The following is a 22,805-nucleotide window of genomic DNA, read 5'->3' as shown; positions in this document are numbered from 1 at the left end:
TGCCTGGTGCTTGATGTGCAGGCTAGAAGGGAGTTGAGATGCAACACTGGATACCAGCATGCTGGTGAGAAGAAAAAGCTTATGGTGAGCCAGCGACAAAAGTCCTCCTGCCTTCTGATTTCACAGAGACAGAAGCTTTTGCACATTCTCAGAAGGCATTTTCAAGAAAATAAAGTAAAACAAATGCCAGTTGTACTTGCATCCTTGATTTTTAACTGCTCATCACACAGCACAGGCTCTTTTTTTGTATAAAATATAAAAATGAAAGGGAGATACTGAACTGGCAGCCATTGATTAGTTCACTTGAAATCTGATCATTCACCAACAGCCTGTTATTGATGTGCTGCAAATGTATATTAAATTTAGCCTCTGGCTCTTTGCCAGTGAACAGGAAACATGTTCCTGACAACAGTTATATAAGCAAAAGCCAAACTCAATTTCAATACTTTCAGAGCCAAACTCAGAGCCATATTTGGAGTCGAACAGAGTTCAATCAACAGCTATTCCATTGGCAATCTGTAAGTGGCTGCAGCCACTCATTCATGGCCTGAGGGGATGCTGAGTGCATCCTCTGTATTACATAAAGTTCACAGTTCATACTCACTGTTGGAAATGAAAACTATAGCTTAAATATAAAACTATGTAACATACATACATAATTACAATCATGATAAGGTATTTTCAAACGATCTCCGTTATGTGATGCTAAGACCGTCCCAGACTCTGTATCAGAATAATATCTCCAAGCAGAACTCATTAATTTCAGTATCTGTGGTCATTTGAACCTCGAGGCCAAGTCCTTACCACCGCACCAGTGCTTTGACTGCATCTTTAAATGCTAATCTCCTTCAGAGCTGAGTGGCGGGTTGAAGAGGAAGGAATGATTATTTAGTTCATGAATGCAGAGGAACACTGACTGGATAAGGGGAAAATTTGAATGCATCTACCAAAAAAAAAAAAAAACCCCTAACAAAGCAAGAAGAAAACTGAGCATCCAAGGTGAGCAAATAAAGAAATTAATGAGTTCACTTTGTATGTTGTTAAGGCGGCTGCAAAGTATTACATCAAACCAGTACTGTACAGCACCATAACATAAAGTCTATATCCATGTGGTCAACTGTACTGTTTGTTCAAGTAACCACTGTCAGGCTTTGATACATTGCTCTATCGCTAATCTAAGATATACAAGTAACTGTGCACTCTTTGTATGTATAGTGTATAATGCATGTATATATAATTATTTACACGCATGTCTCTGTGTGTAAGTATGCACGTCAGTGAGTTCGTCCTTCAGGAGAATTCCTCCGGCTGAGCGCTCGGGGCACGTCCGATTTGTGTTTTCACGTTGCCGCCGTTGCATCCACTGATGTCCGTGTGGCGAGCGGCCGTGTTGTTTATCTTCCTGGTAGACAGGGTGTGCTTCCCGCCAGAGCCGCCACCACCACCACCACTACTGCCCCCATCGCCCTCGGTAGGGTCGTACACCACCACCATGCTGGTCTCCATTCGTGAGAGCGTGTACATGCTGCTCTGGCGGGCCGGGTGCAGCCGCGTGGTGCGTAGCTCCAGCTCGTCGTAGCTGGACACCTTGATAAACGGGCACCAGCGGAACGCTCGCTTGAAGCCGGCCCGAAACCTGGGGCCGCGTCGAAGGGAAGATGGGAGGAGTTGGCGAACACACACACATGGCCGGAAGTTGTGTGGAAGTTGGGGAGAGAAGGAAATGAGGAGGGTAAATGGGTGGTGAATCTGTTTAAGATGGGTATTCTTTTAATATTAGAATTCCTTTTTCAAAATGTTGGTTTCAGATAACAGATCTGCTGATTGTTTTCTGACTTGAGCCTTCATTAGCAGGAAGCAGCATGTATATCACGCCAAATATAGGCTCTTCATCTGATGTCAGGCAAAGGGGGAATATTTTCCCTTAAGCTTTTAAACAGCAGTGATACATTTTAATTGGTTTGCCAAGTGATGGACAAGATATGAATTGGTCTGGAAGTGTTTACGATGAGAGTGCTGCAAAGTAGACCCACAGTACTTGAGATAATTGCCTTGGATCCACTTCTAAATACATGGAGTGACAATTACGATGCACAAATGTTCATCGCTGCAACAAACAACTGAAGGTACTCGGGGGAGACAATATTTTGGGCATCAGCGATATTGCAGTAGCGGACTGAGTGACGTCAAGGATAATTCTATAGCTCTATTAGAGACACATTTTTAGACCACAACAATGTTGAGACAGAGACAAAAGATTCAAATACAGACTAAGAGTTTGACTTGGAGAATTAAAACAGGCTCAATGCAGCTTCCTCAACCAATCACATAACTGGTCTGTTTTACTTGAATGTATACAAATAAATGTAAACAAAACTTATAAAGCTCCAAAACAGAAAGACTTGTGGTTAACTGTTACAAATTGTTGTATATGAAGAGCTCACCAGTCATTTTGAAATTCAGTGAGCATCTGGTGACAGAGCTACATGTGGATGAAAAATTGGTAGTAATTTTGGTGCCATAATTGGTAGAATTTTAGACCTTGTTGCTCATAGTGCACTTGTAGTCTGCTGTTCTATTTATGAACAGCTCTTTATTTTCTAAACCCCACTCATAGCCTCATTATTATACGTTACTAAAACAAAAGTAACCCAAAAGAAGTTTTTGAGGCATTCTTTCAGTAGATGAACATAAAACGATTCTTTTAGCAAACAGAAATATGGCAAGTAGTGTAGATGCCAAAATAGATCTGCAAATAAATATGCATAAAGCAGCAAATGTTGGTCTAACGGAGAATTATTTTAAGAAAGAGTTAATCTCATAAAATGGACAGAAGAAAACAAAAGGATGTAATGTTCATCAGCTAATTAATTAATTAACTAAATTACATTCAGTATTGAATGTAAAATGATTATTTTTTTCAGCTTTTGACGTTTGGATGTTACTCAACTTATTAACAGCTATTTTTTTTTTTTTTTTCATTTTATTTAGTGTAAAGCGCTGTCATGACAGTAGGTGTCCTGGACCCACCGTCACTGTCAGTAATGTATTTAAGAAAGATGCCCAATCTATCCATTTGGTTGTTAAGATATCAAACACACTGTTACCCACCTGCTGTTGAGGCAGCAGTAGATGATGGGGTTGTACATGGTGGAGCTCATGGCCAGCCACAGCACCGACAGGTAAACCTGCTGGATGTACTTCCACCTGTTCAGATGCTTGTTGAGGCCCGTCACAATGAAGTAGACATGATAGGGCAGCCAGCAGAGGGCGAAGGTCACCACTACGATGATCATCATCTTCACCACCTGCCAGAGACAGTGGGGAAGATGGTAGAAAACAGTGACTGGCCATGATGGAAATACTTTTGGTTTCCAGGAAGCACATGAAGAATACCTCTGCCACATACATATGGTTCCCAATCTTCTGAAAGAAAATAATGTGGCTTTACTCTAGCATAAAGTAATAAAGGTCTGTCAATACCTTTCACTATGTTGGCCAAGCAACATCACAAGATAATCATTGCAGCTCTAATCCACACATCTTTCTGGTTCAGATGTCACAAGGAGACATATTGATGTGGGCCACTCATCAATGAACACCAGCACTAAAATAAAGCTTTCTTCCTCAATCAACGATCATACTACAATCAGAGTATGGTATCTGTTTTATGAGGGAGCGGTGTACACACAGTATCCCTAATTCATAAAACTGATCTCTAAAAGAAAATTGAGCTCATCTCCCTGCAAAAACTGGTATTTATCAAGGTGAACGTATTTGGTAAACTGATATCAGTGTGATCCGTTAGATGACAAGTGGTTCTTGGTAGCCTTACGTCTGTCATTTGTCACAGATATTGAAGCCACTTAAGTATTTTTTGACAGTTTCATTACAAAATCACTTTTATCTAGTGTGACAAATGAAATAGACCGGCCTGGTGTTTTATCACCCCAACACAATGCCATTGAAACATTCTCTTTCAATCAGCGATGGTTGTTTGGAGTGCAGAATATGGTAAATGCACTGCTAGTCCATTGGTATAAAAATCAGAATTGCAGTACTTGAGCATTAAGCAGCACCTGGCATTACAAGCAACAGTGAGATGATGCATATCTGAAAAACAATAATGCAAAACAGTAATTTTCAGTACCGTTGATTTGATTACAAGTCCACATGCAACCCAAATTCATTAGAAGACATCAGAAAACATTAAGTACATATAGAATGCTACAGTAACTGCACCTTCCCAGATTGTAACTGTTGTATACTGTACTAAAGTAAATGTCAACATACTAAGCTGAAACCACGCTGTCACCCAAATGCTGATACGTGTGTAGAGTCGTGTTATTTTCTTTGAGTGGTTAATTCACACAGCATCACAAATACCCTTTAACCCTCCTACTTAACCTGCAAAAGCCCACTGATCAGGAGGGGCTATTTTATTTAGTGGAGTATTCACTCAGCCACTCTGATCCTTTGTGTCTGTCCATGTGCGTTCATTTCAATTAATTTTCAATAAGAGCGGTCCACTGTCCGGATAGGGCTGTCAGATTTCCATCCATTTTGACAGACAGAAATTTCAACAGAGTTTAACTTTTTCTGGATAGAAAGATTGGTCACCATCCATTTAGCCCACTAGTAGCGTTCCTAAGTTTGTTTTGGGAAATTGTGTTTATTTTATTTAACCTGTATTTAACCTGATAGATCCCATTGAGACCTCGCCAAGACAGTAGCAGACAGGGCAGTTAAAACTTTTACATTTTTAAATTAAATTTAAAAGTACAATAATATTAAAAAGGAGAGAAAGAGGGAAGGAGATGGAATGAAAGCCAAGAAGAGAGGGAGAGAGAAAAATGGGGGTGATAAAGTAAAATCCAAATGCAGAGCAAGCATCAGCATCCTACTAAATACACTGTCAATTTCCAATTGAGTCATGTTCCATAGACCTGACAATCTCTTTGAATTCCAGTTACCACTTCATTAAGTTTCCAGTCCTTTTGCAAGGTATTCCAAGCAGAGGGGGCAGCAACCATGAAAGCTTTTCCCCCTGCTCTGTTCAAGCTTTGTGTGTGGAAAGCAAAAGAAAGTCTTGGGCCCTCAGACTAATGAGTCTCACAGTTCTGAGTCATACAGACCCACAAAGTTGACAGCAGCTTCCCCAGAATGGCCTTATAAATAAAAGGAAGACAGTGACTGTGTCTACGCATGGAAAGAGAAGTCAAACCAGCCATAGCATACAAAGTACAATGATGAGTCAAGAACTTGAGCGTCATGATAAAGCGTTTCTAACAACCGAAGACACTGGGCTGACGCATTCATATACAGAATGAAACATATACAGATTCATATACAGAAATAAAACCCCAACTTTAGTCTGCTTACCTTCAGTTGCAACAATTTGTGTAAGGTTTGATGGTTTGCTCCTTGCCTTTGAAAACAAAATCATCTTTGTTTTGTCTGTATTTAAAACAAGCTTGAGCTCACACAACTGAGACTGAACCAAATTAAATGCAAATGTCAAATGTTCAAGAGCCTCATTTAGTGCACAAGCTGAACAGTATATGATGTCGTCAGCATAAAAGTGGAAACAGATGTGTTATAGGCTGGTGGCGAACACTGAGACAATGCAGTGTGCACCACTCTTGTTGTGTATCTAACTCATCATCTAAGGATTACAAACACAGAGATAAAACGAAAGCCTTGTATAACGTTGGGATGTCAGTGTTTTATTGCATTTATACTACATAGTCTCTTCTTTTTGCTATGAAGTAGCACCACTATGAGCAAAGCCTTCTTGGCATGTTTTGTCCTTAAAGTACTCCTGCCATGGCCACCATGTTGACGTTCCACAACAAGACAGAAGGACAGAAAGCTGTGAAAAATTCTGTCCGTTTCTTTTGTCTGTCCAGATCTGTGCACTGGAGAATATCTATCTATCTATCTATCTATCTATCTATCTATCTATCTATCTATCTATCTATCTAACTGTCTATCTGTCTGTCTGTGTGTCTGTCTGTCTGTCTATCTCACTATCTATCTGTCTGTCTGTGTGTCTGTCTGTCTGTGTTTGTTGTTTGTTTATGTGAAATCAGTCAGCTGCTAAACAGAATCCTTAATGCCTGGTGTGTCCTCAGCAGCAGGATTGTGGTGCGCTACAGAGAAAAAACAGGCATCAACTCATGCCCTCCTGAAATCTAAACAGAAGTCTTGGCACCCCCCTGGTTTTCAGTGTAGGTTTCGAGGAAGTTTATTGTATAATGAAAGCCATGTTGTAAACTGTGCTTCTGTTGCAGTGACCGTGTTGAAGCGCTCTGTCAGTGTCTTTGTTAGGCGACAGCGTAGACACAAGTTAACTGAAGAATGAAGGATCTGGTTGGCGGAACTTGCTCATTCACTTTTCTCAAGAATATCTGAGTGGAGTGGTGATTGTGGTTCTAATAATCAATTCTTTGAATGCTATTTTAATAAATGTTATTTCGAGAGAATTTGAGCTGAGTTGGCGATCAATACGCAACAGATAGAGCGGAGTAATTGTCAGTGTAACTCTGCAGTGCTTGTTGCTCTGCTAAGAGTCCTCCAGTTTCCCACCAGGCTAGATACATATTACTGTGAGATAAAAGTTAATTAAACGCACTTGAGAGAGAGAGACATAAGTGCTCCTGGGTCTTGGGTTGTTTCAACTACCCATATTTGGACTGCCAGAAAACTCAATGCAATCCATGTAACTCATATTGTGTATATACACCAGATATTTTATATGAGGCCGGTTTATGAAACATTTAAAGTATGTGTCTGTTAACACAAAGTCTACAAGAGACATATTTGGCCTTATAGGCCTATAAAATTTGAGAAACTGTGGAATTATTGGAAAATATCTGTGCAAAAAATCACGCGCCCTATTATTCTTAACATAATGAGAATGTCAAAACACATTTTTTGAGCAGCTGATATTCCATAATATTGCTGATGGGGAAAGGCAGCATGTTGCACAGATACAAAGTAGTCTTGACCTTGTGAGCAGGGATTCTGATTGAACTGGTAACTTTTTGTCTTTCATCCGGACAAATACAGGCAATCATATGTTCTCACTGCAATTATTCTACAGTATGGAGGCCTCTGTGCACACAGGGTGAAAAGGGCCTGCTGTTGTCTGTCAAGTGGCTACAGAATTTAATGAGAGTGGTAGGAAGCATGACTGGAAGCTAACAATGGCTTGGTGAGTGAGGGAAATGTCTACAGTCAAGTCTACTGTTTTTTTTAAGATGTATTTATAATATTGAACTGCAGTTTATCGTAGGTATATTCCTACTGAAGTATTAACACAACATCTAATTAATTGGCTATACCTGGTGAGTTAGTGAACTGTATTCTCCCTTTGAATCTAGGAAGCTAACTACCAGGGATCAAATGATCTGCTTATCTCATGATACGAAACGATATATGGGGTTCATGATTCGATACAACTACGATACAATGTAATAAATATAAGTTCAGTGACAACAAAGTATGACAGAATTAAATTTATTTCTGAGCCACAAATCTTTCTAGGAAAAGGATTGGCTTGCTAGAATGTAAACAACAATTTTAATATGTCATTACAAAGTGCAAATAATATAATTTCAATTGAGAGATTACTATAACAAAATAAAATATAGGTAATATCGCAAAAAAATATTTATTTTTCTGCCCCATGATAAGCATGGTCACATTTTTGTATTGCAATATATTGAAATTCGATATATTGTCCCATCCCTCCTAACTACTGTCATTCACACAAGGTGATTGCTTTACATAGCTGTAAAACTGATGTTTCCAAAGAGAGTTACCATGTGACGTGTTATGCTGTAAAATATATATAAAAAATGCAATGTGCAATGACTGTGCAAAAGTATTATGGGATACCCCCCACACCAGCCTGTGATCTTTTGGGGACAGAGCCTTCAGTGTGGCAGCCCCCACCCCCTGAACTCTCTCCCGGCAGAGATCCGAAACGCCCCATCTTTGGACACTTTTTAAAAAATCCTGAAAACCCACCTGTTAATCAAGGCCTATGGCCTCTAGTTTACTCTCTCATCCCCGGCAATTATTGCTATTATTATTTTCTCTTCTTGTTTTATCTGTTTTGTCTGTTTCACTGTGTAAAGCGTCCTTGGGTTTCTTGAAAGGCGCTATATAAATCTAAGTTATTATTATTATTATTATTAAAAAACCTATTCTGATTGTAGATTAGGCCCCAACAACACACACATATCTTTATTTAAAACAAGCACGTAACTTGCAATAAGCTGCAGCCAGCTTGGCACCAAGCATAATGCTTGATATTTGCCAACAGTAGCCTACACACACACACACACACACACACACACAGGCTCATAGAGTGTTTATAGCTGTATCCCGCTAAAAAAGCTAAAACATTTCCTAGCAAAGCTCCACTGTAGGTCTTTGAGCTATTTTTTTTTCCAAGGGCAAATGGCGATGATGAGTGCGTGTCTGTCAAACTGACCTACCTTGAGAAATGCCTCACCTCACAAGCCAGCTAAATTATTAATTTGACATAAATAATAACAACAATCAATGGCCCACATATTTGTATATCAGCTATTGATATGAAATCCCACATTGTAGCTAAGGTTTTAAAAGAAAAAGAAATCAAGGGCAAATGTGAGAATCTCATATTGAGAGTGAGGTCATTTTCTAGGCCGCTAGAAGACACCATTCAATGGCATTGACTGAAAACCCACAACTGCCTCCATTTCTAGATTAGAGCCTCCTAAAAGATTAAATGACAGCGCACAAGCGGCCACCGTTTTGAATATGCAAGGCAAACTTCAAAAGAATTCCCTAAATAGAGTTAGGGCTTTCAATTTAGCCAATAGTAAGTAATAAAAACTGTGCAGTTATACGTCCGCCGAGGAGGTAATGTTTTGACCCACGTCTGTGTGTTTGTCCTTCCATCTTTTAGCAGGCTATCTCAAAAAGTTGGGCATGGATTTGCACAAAGCTTGGTATGACTGTTGGTTATGGGCCAAGGAAGAACTGATTAACTTTTCATGTCGATTGGCCAACAGGGGGCGTGGTGGTGGGTGTGGCATATCACCAAAAAGTGCATAACTTCCTTGCGGGTGTTGTCAGACATGGCGGAGGTCTGTGCTCTACTGAGCACATATTCTAGTCTAATTCTCTTTTTTTTTTATTCTTCTTCCACTTCTTTTCTTTAAGCTCCTTCGCCATCATTACTGTTAGTTTCATCTGCAGTGGCTTTTGCATGTGCTACTAACTGAAGCACATCAGATCAACCTGCAAAGCTGATTGGCCCCCAAAAAGTTTTTCTTTGGTCTTGCTTTATTTCTAGCTTCCTCTTGGACAGCCACCCTGTCCAATGGATGAGCTATGATCAGAGACAGTCAGGCTAGTGAAACTATAAGAGATGTCCTCGATGTCTGAAATTGTTTATCTGAATGGGGAAGTTGTTTCTGGAGGGCAAGTCTGAAGAAGAAAGGTCTTGCTACTCTATAAGCTATAAGGCTGCGCATCACGTACATCCAGCAACAACAGTCTGCTGTGAATAGAAATGTGAGGGCCAGGCATGACAACTGAAAGAGAGCTGAAGTGAACAGAACAAAGAACTTCTGTAGTTTTCTATTTATTTCAGCTTTCTTTTGAATTCCCAGGACAATGCCGGATATAAGGTTGTGTGTATAGGAAGGTGAGTGTAGATATGATGATTTTATCTCATGGGTGAGGTCACTTTCCAGGTTGCTAGACAACACTACTCAAAGGCATTGACTGAAAACCCACAGTTGCATCAATTTCTGTATTAAAGAATGACTGCATGTGCACAAGCAACTATTGCATTGGATATGCAAAGCAGGCTGAATTAAATTAGGGTTAAGGTTAGGATTTAGTTAGGAGTTAGGACTTTTGGTTTTACCATTACGATCTAATAACAACTGCAGCGACAGGTTTATGAGAGCTGATGCAGCGGCTTAACTGACTGCAGCCACAACAATCTCTTCAGGACTGTGTGCATATCCAGTAAACAACTCAGATGTAGAAAAATTGTGCAGTGAATGAAACTAGATTTCAATGCCCTATTTCCTCTCACACTGGAAATGTGGATGACAGGTATATCTGTGTGTATGTGTATGTGTATGTGTATGTGTATGTGTGTGTGTGAGTGAGAGAGAGAGTACATATATAGATGCATACACTGACACACACACACACACACACACACACACACACACACTAAGACAACCTCCCATAGCAGATAAGACAGAGGTTTTTCTTTGTTTTCCTACTCAGGCTGAACCTCAGAATCCGACACAACTGGGCTCAGTCAGACCCGAGAGAATAAGAGCAGAGCGAAAAACAAAACAAATTTAAACAGAGGGGCACCTCAAAAGGGACGTTGTCTAATCTCTTTTTGCCACTTTCATGTTTCATAATTGCTCTGCAACAAAGACCAAGTGTAGCAAAAGCAAAGAGACAAAAATGTCATGTACTTATGCATATATTTATGCAGTAATACACAAGAGAGTGCTGTAGAGGAAGATTATTAGCAGCAGTGTAGCACAGCCATGACAATATGTGACTTTAAGTGTACTTTTGCTATTTTACTAGCACTGCATTGTTCTTTGGCGTTCACTAAGCTAACATAGCACTTATCACTTAATCCAATTTACTGATGGCTGGTCACTGATTGCATTTTTTCCCACTTTTTTTGAATGTCCTTTCCTAACTGCAATTTCACTGAAGAAAATTATTTCACAATTGTTGAGACTTCCTCACTGGCAGGCAGATCTGCGTAAAACACGCAAACAGATCAGTTTTAACAAGATGATTGTTATGGCAGTGGCAGCTTTCTCATCTTATTGTTTACAGCATGTCCAACAAGAGAACAGTGGAGAAGGTGGATGGATGCTGGCCACAGTAGCATGTCTTTATAAGATGATAAATAAATGTCTTATTAAAGTCAGGGACATGCTACATGGACATTACATATGTTCACTGATCCACACTCATCCCATACAGAAATAGGTCAAATATTGAGTGTGTCCTTCAATTCCTCTGAAGTAAACATGAAGATAATATTGAATAAAAGAAGCTAGATCTTATGATGAAAGTGAAGGCAACCTGAACAAGTTAACAGCCTTAACAAGTAAGCATAACATTTCCGAGCGCTAAATAAAACTTCTCTGTATCTGTACATGATATAAAATGTGACAGAAGCATCTGGTCAATTTATCATCACATCAGACTTGACCTCTCACATCACTTGACTTTTGTACTGCAAGTCTTGAGTGACTATTTTTAAATCAGGCTTTCCAAATCCCCAATCCCTGGACTGAACACTGTGTTATGCATTATACATGCCTCATAGAAACACTGGAAAAGACTGTATTTGTTCAGCCTTGTGGTTGCTGTCTTCTAAGCCCTTCCATCAGATCTGAGAGTATCTCTAGTGTTTACATTCAGCTGTTATCATTTTCAGTCTCACTTCTCAAATCCAGAGGGTCACTCCACCCCAAATTGACCCAAAGAAATAGGTCTTTGTAATCTAAAGACAATTTCATATCAATTCTACAACTTGGAAAAAAGGGTAAAATTGAAAATAAGAGAATGCTATTTTTCTCAGTAAACGTCAAGGGCCTTACTTAGTCCCTTGTTGGTAAAGCTTGTGAGAGCTACAGTGGTTGAAAAATACTCTACTAAAACATGCGGTGGTCAGTCGACAACACTCCAGCAGACTATCACATCTGAAGAGCACACAGTGGGAATCTGAGGAGCCACTAAGCCCCTGAGCAGCAATCAAGAGTGAACCACTTATCCATTCAACAAGGAGACAGGCAGACAAGAGAGATGGGGGCCTGTAGTGATAAAAAGTGTTACTAGAAATTGACAGTGCCAGTGGTCCAGTGAACTGAAAACAATCCCTCTAGTGATTTGGAATTAAATGTGAAACTAGTGGCTGTGTGTGGTATTGGCTATTCCCCATGTGGGCCTCCACTCTCACTAATGAGCTATCATGAAGCTGTGACTGGATTAGAGCGGGCCTTATGAACCATTAATTGGTGTTAGACTGGGATCTTCCTGCTTTACTGAATGCCATTTAACACTTATAGACTCTCAGGTTTTAGTGGATTTCCAAGCTTGGGTTGTTATGAAGTGTTACTGAAGTTGCAAAGAAACATAATCATAATATGATTCATAACATGAGAACTACCCAACAGCATCCTCAGCATCTCCAGTACCACAGCATTCCACATGTGAAATCTAAATTAAACTGAACAGTTGGAAACAGATGGAAGCAGAACAGGAAAGTGTAGTTTGATGCTAATTAGGTTTTGAAAGAAACATGTAATAAATATCAAATGCTAATGACCTTTTTTAATGCATGAAATGGATATTGAGTTAGATTGTAACAGACCAGAACAGTCTCGGGGCTTGCCCCACCACTAGATTTATGTTCCTTCATTAATCCAGTAAATGACTACCCATTAGTTAGCTCCAAACCAGAATCAGTAGCACCAACAATTTGGAATATTATACTCATAGAAAAACCTCAATATGTTGTGAGCCTGAAATCCTGTGAGTGATTAAAAATGAGAGAGGAAGATAAAAAGAGAGAGATACAGGTTTTGGGCAAACAAACAATGTGACTGAATATTGTGATGAGAGGGAAGAGCCTGGGAGGTTAGTTATCATGGGAGGGCAGCCACGATATTTAAGGACATTTCTGTCATAAGAGAGAGACAAACTCTCATGGTAGTATATAGTAGCTTCATGAATGAGCCGTAAAAACTGTATTTCTTTGACATTGTCATAGTGACACAAGGGTATTTGCCTGTGCATGCCTATACTTGTGTCTCTCAGGCTTCACATATTCATTGACTGCTGTCCAGTCCGGATTACAATGCTTCCATTATCGCTAAAGTTCAGCTGGAGCAAGCGTGACACACACTGTGGATTAACACTGTCATACTTGATTTCTGACTAAATCTGGTCTCTTAGATGTAATCCATCCCAATCCTTACACCCACCCACGCACACACACACACACACCACAAACACACACAGGCACACGTACACACACAGGCACACACAGTACTTCATCTTCTGGGGGAATGGAGGATCGATGGTGCTCAGACTGTCAACGTAAGTCATTTGGTCGACGTATGACAGATCATTTCTACTGTATTTGAGTCTGTCATTCTGAATGGATAGCTCCGGGCATGAGCTTAAAGTAGAGCACCTGTAGCCTGGTGATTGCCACAGAAAGGATTAAAACAACTGATTGGTGAATCTTTTTTTTGAATAGAGATGATGGGAAATGATAAAAAATGATAGCTTTTCATTGCCTGCTATCACCTCATAGACCTTTGCTGGCTACATAGTAACCCTTCCGTCCTGTGAGGTGTGACACCAGAAAATACTTGAGAAAGGTCTTTGTGAAATAATCACGCCATCATTGACTCCATAAAATTACATGTCTTCTGCTTCATTTTTTCAGTGACCTTGGCCACCATGAATCATCATCTCTGTCTCATAAGTTTCTTTATCATATTTCATCATTTCTACATTGATAGCTTTGTTAGGTGTCCAACCCACAGATGCTGTAGGCAAGTGGGTTACACCTGCTGTTAGAACGCAGACACCTACTATGCCATGAAATCTTATAAGGGACGTGTCACTGCACAACAGTGCTTCTTCACCCACCTATACGTTTGTCCATTCATATTATGATCAATTATTATTGATTATTATCAATCAGTTAAAGTGCATTTATACCACGCAACATGAAATACCTAAGAGGCCATTAATAATTTATATTCCACATCTCATTCATGTCTTTTAATGGCTAGGGAACTATGATAAACAAGACTGTGGCTTGTCATGAACAAAGGGTTTTTAGGAGCCTGACTTTACAAAGGATTTATTTGTTGAAAAATAGTCACACCGCCTTATCAAATATTAAAGTAGCCCACTGATTTTTTCCACATTCAGCTAACCTGTTATAACAACAGTGTGTTTGTCTGCACAAGCGCTCAGATTTCTGTGCTGCTCACTGAGCTGAGACATTTTTTTTGCCAGGTGACAGGAACACAGAAACAGTATAAGCTTTTGAATATAATATAATATAATATAATATAATATAATATAATATAATATAATATAATATAAGTGTGAATATATAGGTATATATATATATATATATATATATAATATAATGGACATGCTATATTTTTATGCTATAAAACTTGAATAAAACTTGAATATTATAATTCAGGGCCTGTGCATAAATTAATGAAATGCAAATTGCTTTTGAAGCACGCGCTGTAATCATCAAGCATCAAACTAAATGCTGGCTGCATTTAGATATGACAGTGAAAAACAAAATCGACAAATAGTGATTTAAAAAAGTGACAAAAACAGAAAGAAATACTCCACTTACGGAGGAAAGCCCAAAGAAGAACACACACACACACACACACACACACACACACTTTCCTTTCCACTTATTGATCTGCACATTTACTCCGTAGGGCATGTTTTCTGGGTTACAGCCCGGAGACTCAGAAATAATGACCATTGTATTGTGGCCAATACTTAATCCCCACCGGCATCAGCAAAAGGTGAAAGCATCTACCATAAAGTCAAAGCTAAATTAAAGTGGCACAGACAGAAATCTGGACCCTGAATGAATTGAGCTAGTGGAGGTACGGCATATAATACATCCTGTAATGTACTGAATATGATGTCCCACGAATAATTAGCCAATATAAACCTTTAATGACTGTTCTATTAAAGTCAGCTGCACTCCATTTAAGTAACACAAGAGGTGTTCTCTCACAGTCAGTCATTATTCATGGCAGCGGTAAACACTTCCAGTGTAATAACTTGTTTTGAATAAGCTTCTGACTCAGCGGCAGTGTTGTGGCATAAACGCACCGGCTCCAGATATGTTTACCAAAAGGCGGACAACTCATAATGCCGCAGGACACCGTTCATTTTCAAAGCTTGTGCTTGTCCAAATGCATGGGGAAAAGGGTTGATTGAGGACAAGTGACAAAAACAAAGGTTGTGTTGTATGGAATTAAGGCTGCGCTGATAGGTTTTCTTCCCTGAACTGTTTGTTGTGCAGTGTGTCTACGTATCCCAGACCAACAGATGGCAATGTTTCATTAATCCTTTTCATTTTAGTATGCTGCAGCTGATGTTGACAGTTCTCACTATTCAGCGTAACGCTTATCAGTGCTACTTACATTTCTCTTTGGAATGTTATGTTAATGAAATGGAATGTTAAAAAAAAAACAATGCAAAGCTATATTACTTTCTTAATTAGCTGTCAGTGTAATATAAAAAAGGGGAAAACTGAGATATTGGACTTCCATTTTCAGGTTTTGGGTTTTATGGTGTCTCATGAAAAATGTGGAACACATTATTATAGTGTCAAAGCTTAGTCCATTTTACTGCTCTTTTTTGGTTCTTTTTTATTTCTCCTGTGGAATTTGGGTGCAATATTACAGTTTCTCATTTAGGGGAAATAGAAAGTCTATAGTTTTGTGTACACATGCTACTGTGTGTCCATTGCTTATTCACCAAAACACCCCCCACTCCTTTTCCAAGCATCAGCATCAGCTCCAGGACTTGAGAAGAGCCTGCAGGCCGTATCCATTTTCAACAAATAAGAAAACCAGCCACCATGCATGGTGTCACCCTCCACAAGTGCTCCTTGGCACACAGGGTGTTCCTGCGGTTCAGCTCCAAAACAGCACATAACAGCTTCAATATTAATGCCCCAAAGCCTTACCTTGCGACACCAATAATACATTTCATTTTTTTCCCCCTCTGTCAAGGAGGTTATGTTTTCACCCCTGTTAGTTAGTTAGTTTGTCTGTCTGTCAGCAGGGTCTCAAAAACATATGAATGGATTTACAGATAGGCTTTGGGCCGAAGAACAATTGCTTAGATTTTGCTGTTGGTGGGTGGGTATGTTTGCAGGATGAAGAAATCAATTTAACTAATAAATTGAATAATAATGTCTTTAGATGTAACTGCAAGCTGTTGAAGTGTGTCAGTGTGGGCGGAGGTTTGGACTCTCCGAGTGCCTTCAAACTTAAATTTTCAATTCAATTTCAATTCAATTCACTTAAATTTAAAAAACTCCAAAATGTCTATTTTCATTTTACTTTTCAAGTCAAAGAATTGAAAAAAATGGCATATTGCATCCAGCTGTCCTTTTCCTCTTCTACTTGAGTAAATGAATTAGAAAATCGATAACGGTTACACAGACCTTGTGTCACAGACTGTTCATTGGCAAGAAATGACAGATTAGTCTTGGTTCCCTGACTTCTAGCTTTGGCAGACACTTATTCACAGTTATTAACAGTTGGACTGCCTAGGTCTTATCCGAATTCTTAAATTGAGCGGTGCAGTATTTCCCTTCAAGCGTGCTTACCTTCCTTTTGGCTCGGAGCTGTCCATGATAGTTATCAGATGAATCCCCTGGGATCTCCCCTCCCCACAGCGTCACCCCCACAATGGTGTAGGTGATGCCCATCACCACTAAGGGCAGCAGGTAGACCAGGACTGTCACTATGATATGATACCTGGGAGGAAAGTGGGAAAAGGGTGTATACATTTAAACGATGAAATAAAAGATCAACTGACATACTCATCATTTCACACACTATGGATGTTACATTCTGCTCCCTGCATGGGTTGAGCCTACTATTGATAGGGAAAGGATAACATGTGGATCGGCCATAGGTTAACTTGTTCCACTTTAAGGGAACGCCACACTGAACTGCTGAGCAGATAACAGATTTACAGGAGCGGAAAATATCTCTCACATGAAGGGGTCGTCTGCCATCCGGGGCCAGGCCACGTAGCAGATGGTCCTGCGCGGCAGAGTGCGGATGGTGGAGAAGAAGCAGAGAGGGAAGGCCAGCACCACAGCCAGACTCCAGATACACACTATCACCACCTTGGTGGCCGTCGCCGACAGACGTGGCTTCAGAGGATGGATGATGGCCATGTACCTGCAGGAAGGAGGTCACTGGGTCAAAAAGGCATCTGTTTACTCTTGAGCAAGGTGTTTACTTAATTCCACTTCTATTTCTTTTATTTTTTCATAAAATTCATACATATTGCATGCAGTTTGACTAGAAATTATCTCACAGAAGAATAGACAGGGGATTCAGGTGATTCAATTTGTAACTCAAAAAGGAATTGTTCAGTATTTCCTGTGCAAAAAAATATATATAATTACGCTGTTGTATTTTATTTTCTGTGACATATGGATACATTCTGAAAAGTGGGATGAGATCTTGGTTGAATGACACAGTGAAACTTTCAAAATCGGCAGGAGCTTACTAACTGAGCACGCACCTAAACTCGGGATATTGTATGATTTTCAATTACAGATAACGGGAGCTTAGTGCTGCTAATTCAATTTATTCATGAGATGGTAAAAGAACTGGTCCAACAACCCTGTCACCTCAGGGATTGAAACTCTGAAACACATCTACAAAGATGCCCTGTCTATCCATCAGTAATTGCCTGGCATTTAATCTGAGTGGCTCTCTGGCCCTTGCGGAGGACAGTGCATCAAAGCTTGTTAGATTCACAATCAAGTCTGTGCCACAGCAGTCTGGGTTGTTTAGGATCCAACAACCTCACAGAACGCTGGTTGATCTAATAAACTTGTAAGCATTGCACAATAATCAAATTACAATATTGATAACACTTGTGTAAGCTAATTACAATTACACATAGGTACACACTGTCTCCTTTTGTAACCAACCGCGCACATCAAAGCGCATTCACAAAGGCATCAGCACCAACTGGGCACAGTCACAGAGACAGCGCAGCAGCAGCCACAGAGAGCAGTTCATTCATTTCCATAGTGGCTTTCAACCTGGGAGTCTCTCCTGCCTGATGCTGTCACAACAGCACAACACCATTAGACAATGTCCTGCTTTGAAACCGTGTCTCTGTGGTGTGACACTACTGTGTGTGACCAGTGAAACCGTGCTGGTGGTCAATTCGTCAATACCTGGTGTTTAACTAGCAGGGATTACCTTGGATGCGAGTTTCATTGCACATCTATAGCCAAAAATCGGACAAATAATATGCTCACAACCAAATGTCAAGTGTCGGCTCGAATGTCTTCAGAAAAGAGAGATATATTTAATGTTCAGCCACCTTCACTATTAATTCACAAAACCACGCTCATTACTGTAACAACATGCGCTTTTTGTTTCCCTCTTCAGAGTTCTCCCTGCAAATTAAACTTCAGCCCACCTAGAACTATTATGTGTCATCACCTAATGAATGAATGGGTGAAAAAGTATGAATCACAGCAGAATATCATTAGAAGCAGCAGCAGAACCTACTGTGAAAAAATTATAAAAAAAATCAATAAACAATTAAATGAGAGGGATATGCAAGTATGAACAAAATCATTATGGAAACTTACAGCATATATACAGCATGTGCAAAAATGTGCTTGTATTTACATTTACATTGTGCAGTGTAAAAAAAATATACAGCTTTCAAATATATTCACTTTACAAACATATATAACATTTACATGATGTGAAGATTTGAATATGTGCATTACTGGCTGTCCACCTGATGAAAAACCCCAGATAGAAACGCCATATGCACAAAGAAAATGACAAATGTACAAGGCACATGTGCACAGTGCACTGATGCCTACTCTATATCATTGTCATACAAATTTGTGGATGGAGGTAGCATACATACATATAGTGTCCAGAGAAATGTGCTGGCATATGTACTGTCAGTGTAAAATATATACTGTTATATAGATACATACTGAAACATAAACTGTGCAAGCAAATGTCATAGATTAGTCCAGACTCCAGAGCATAAGAATGCAAAGGTAGTACTCTAGTAGGGCTGCAACTAACAATTATTTTCATTGTCGGTTAATCTTTCGATTATTTTCTCGATTAATCGATTAGTTGTTTGGTCTATAAAATATCAGAAAATGGTGAAAAATGTCGATCAGTGTTTCCAAAAGCCCAAGATGACGTCCTCAAATGTCTTGTTTTGTCCACAACCCAAAGATATTCAGTTTACTGTCATAGAGGAGTAAAGAAACCAGAAAATATTCACATCTGAGAAGCTGGAATCAGAGAATTTTGACTTATTTTTCTTAAAAAATTACTCAAACCGATTAATCGATTATCAAAATAGTTGGCGATTAATTTCATAGTTGACAACTAATCGATTAATAAATTAATCGTTGCAGCTCTATACTCTAGGTCAGTGGTTCTCAACGTGGGGTCCGGGGACCACCAGGGGTCCTTGAGGGGATTCCAGGGGGTCCCCAGCAAATTGATGAGTTAAACTTCACCATTATTCCTAATTTGCAATGTTAACACAATTAGAGAATGTAGAAGAATGACTGTTTTGATCATAGTTTCACTGTTATCTCTCTACCTACAATACAGATAGTCATGGAATTATGGACAAAATCATATCTAACAATACAAATATTCTCAGATTTGGGTCCAAGAGACAAATTCTAATCATATTGGGGTCTGTGGCTCTAATGTGTACTACATTTGGGGTTCTTGATGTGAAAAAGGTTGAGAATCACTGACCTAAACAACCACTGCCTCAGCACAATAAACCAGAAAAAATGGGTGGGAAAGATGGAAAAAAGCCAGCAGCCGTGCTATCATAAGAAACTTGAAGCTTTTTGCCAAGTAGCTTTCACACAGCAACCTGCATTTATTTTGTTTCAGTGCCCATGGGAATACAATGGGTCGGACAGAGCGTGAGGGCAGGAAGGACAAATTCACAGATGATCACGAACTGTGGCCTCGTGCCATTTCAAGACATCAGACCAGAGACAGCGCTGCACTTGGGTTACGAAAAGCATGACCGGAGGTTACATCTACATCATGTAGGTCATACCGATGTTCTCTTTCTCAGTACACAGTTGATGGAATCGAAAAGGACAATCCAGACCAAAAATACAAACACAAGGAACTTGCTGCCTCCGCTGTAGAAGAGCCAAAACGAGCAGGGCCCGAGGAAATGCACTGTTCCCTTTGTGCGCCAAGGAGGAGGACTAGAGGAGGAAACCCATCTCACACTCCTGAGACAATATGTCCAACACAGGCTGACACATCCGCAGTATATACAAACACTGAATCTACATGCATTATCTAGATGCTTTTTAAGCCTTTGGCTGCTTCTTCCATCAGTCTAATCCCTTCATTTATAAACATTATGGCGTACAATTGATAAATATCAAAGACTGCAGAAGCCCATCTGATAGTGACTGTATTATCATTTTACTTGAAACCACAGCGGGGAGGAAATAGAATGGGAGAGAATGAACATGTGCGAGAGCTAAAGATAAATAATATGAAAATGTGTGTGTGAGAGAGAGAGAGAGAAAGAGAGAGAGAGAGAGCAAGATAGAGCGATGGTGTTAAATGAGGGGATAGGGTGACTTTCTGTGGTGGTAATTTTCGAGGGTGCTGGCACATTCACTGCAGCGCAGCCTCTCGGAAAAAACAACAGCTTCGCCCATTTCTATGATTCATTCCCAGACGTGAAACTTAAAAATAAATGTGTGGGATTGGCCCATGGTGGCTGAGACACCCCACTGGGTTACCATCATTCCACTATAATAATGCAAGTGGCAAACCAGTAATAAACCTGCAGTTCATTGAGCACTGAAATTAATGCATACTGAACACATCACCAGGGAGCACATCAACATGCTCCCACTGCCCCATAACTCTGGTGAATTAGATAATAACATATTGGCCTAAGGACCCAGGAAAGCCTCCATCAGTGGAATGGGTGTGTGTATATTATTCTGGCGAAACCCCTTGGAGATTCCATAAATAAGTTATTATTGTGTGGATGAAAACAGCAACAGTGTGGGCATATAGGAGAAATTGTCAAATGACTTTAATTGGCTGTCTTGACAGAGCATTTCTGAATGGGATACCGTCTGTCTTCAAGCAAAAAGTAACACAAGTTCTACTGCTATTCTGCTGTGATTCACACTTTTTTCACACTTTCATTCACATTGACTGATGTGAACGTGTTTAATCTGTACAACATCCCCCCCACCCCTCCACCCTCCCCTCATAGCTGGTGGCAGGCAGCACAGCCAACAGCAATGATCACACCTTATCGTGGGAAATAGCTAGATGACAAAAAAAATCATGCGTGAAGCACTTGAGATGAAAGTAGCTGGATGACAAGGATATATATTATTTTTTTCCATGTGTAGTGTATAGCTTGAAATATTCATGCTCTGTGCGTTTTGTAGTGGATATTTCATTGCTCTTTTGATGACTGTCAAGGTATGTTAAGATGGAACATACTCTACTTCCATGGATACCAGCTTTACTGTCACATTTTTCCTTTTAATCTCCAATTCAATATATAGGCTACACATATAGTCCCTGCATTCACTGACTGCAGGGAGCAGAGAGAGAGAGAGAGAGAGAGAGAGGGAGAGAGAGATGGAGAGACAGACAGAAAGAGAGAGAGAGACAGACAGACAGGCAGAGAGAGAGAGAGAGAGATATTTACAAATCACTATCATGAATCAGTCGTTCAGCGATTGAATTTTGAATTTCATAAACCTACCTGTCCACGGCAATCGCTGTCATGGAGTAGATGCTCGCAAAGACGGATGTAACGGGGAAGAAGTTGTGGAATTTGCAGTAGGCTTCTCCAAAGTACCACTCCCCGTGGGCAGCGTAGATAAAGTTTATCAAAGTGTTGAATGCGGCCATTGACGCGTCGGAAAACGCCAGGTTTAAAAGGAAGTAGTTTGTCACCGTCCTCATTCGCTTGTGCGCGAGAATGATCCATATTACGATGAGGTTTCCGAACACCGCCACCGCCAGCACGGAGCTGTAGGCGACGGACCAGAGGGCGACGCGCCACGGCGGCTGGACAAACTGGTTGGTGTAATTCGCCGTTATGTTGGACCCGTTTTGTGGGGCTGCCATTCTCTTATCCTTTTCCACCCCTCGCCTACATGCAGCGCGTGTTTTAGTTGTTTGACTTGCCGAGGTACAAACCTAGACTGGTTGTAGAGGAGTAGCTTTGCGTATAAGGCACCATAGCGCGCAACATCCCCACCTCTAAAAATACCTTTACACTTCTTTTCCCAGGTCACGCGAGTTATCTCCAACCGCTGCGCACCACCGGGCAAACAATATATGACGGAGCCGCACTTGCAACTAGTCGTATTGTTCCATGCCTGTTGAATGCGGGAGTGAACGCGCGCGCTCTCCTCCAGCAGCAGCAACAGGCAGGGGCGCCGTGCGCACCCAGTGACGCACAAGTGGCACAAATGGTGTGAGAGATTGATTGATGCTTCTGACTGCTGTTTTAAACGTAATGAAAAATAAATGAGCTATATTGCCTTCCCGTGCTGGTAAAGTGTGTGTGTATTTTTTTTATTTTATTTTTTTTGCCTTTTATTTGACCACTCACTGACATTATCTTGTGTGCAGCATTTCAGAGAAATCATTGTGTCATACCCGATCAAAGAAATATTCCAGGCCCACGTCTGATAGAAATAGATCAAAAATAGATGCAAATATATAGATGTCATATGGCAGTGACTAGGTTTATTTTGTCAGTAGAGTGTCTCCTTGTGTTCACTTTTCCACTAGTGTCAAAGCAATAGTGTGACACATCATTTTAGGAGAATCCAACTTAATCTTCTCTTATCATCCGCTGAAATGCTCCTCAAAATAGGCTACACTTCAGAGAATACAAAA

General features: G+C 40.2%; 1 protein-coding gene across 1 annotated transcript; it reads right to left on the bottom strand.

The window, feature by feature from the left end:
• Positions 1 to 1,290: 1,290 nt before the first annotated feature.
• Positions 1,291 to 22,028, bottom strand: tacr3a (tachykinin receptor 3a). The gene is made up of 5 exons (XM_071526259.1): positions 21,658 to 22,028; positions 16,857 to 17,045; positions 16,463 to 16,613; positions 3,112 to 3,308; positions 1,291 to 1,636 (listed from the first exon to the last, which is right to left on the bottom strand). Exons 1-5 carry the CDS (start codon positions 22,023 to 22,025, stop codon positions 1,291 to 1,293), a joined length of 1,251 nt encoding a protein of 416 aa, XP_071382360.1. The 5' UTR covers positions 22,026 to 22,028.
• Positions 22,029 to 22,805: the final 777 nt, after the last annotated feature.

Source organism: Centroberyx affinis, unplaced genomic scaffold (assembly GCF_046629955.1).
Source record: "Centroberyx affinis isolate AG114_WGS23_722 - 3 ecotype Tasmania unplaced genomic scaffold, CSIRO-AGI_Caff_v1 ptg001396l_1, whole genome shotgun sequence".
Lineage (NCBI taxonomy): Eukaryota > Metazoa > Chordata > Actinopteri > Beryciformes > Berycidae > Centroberyx > Centroberyx affinis.
This window is presented reverse-complemented; position numbering and strand designations above follow the sequence as displayed.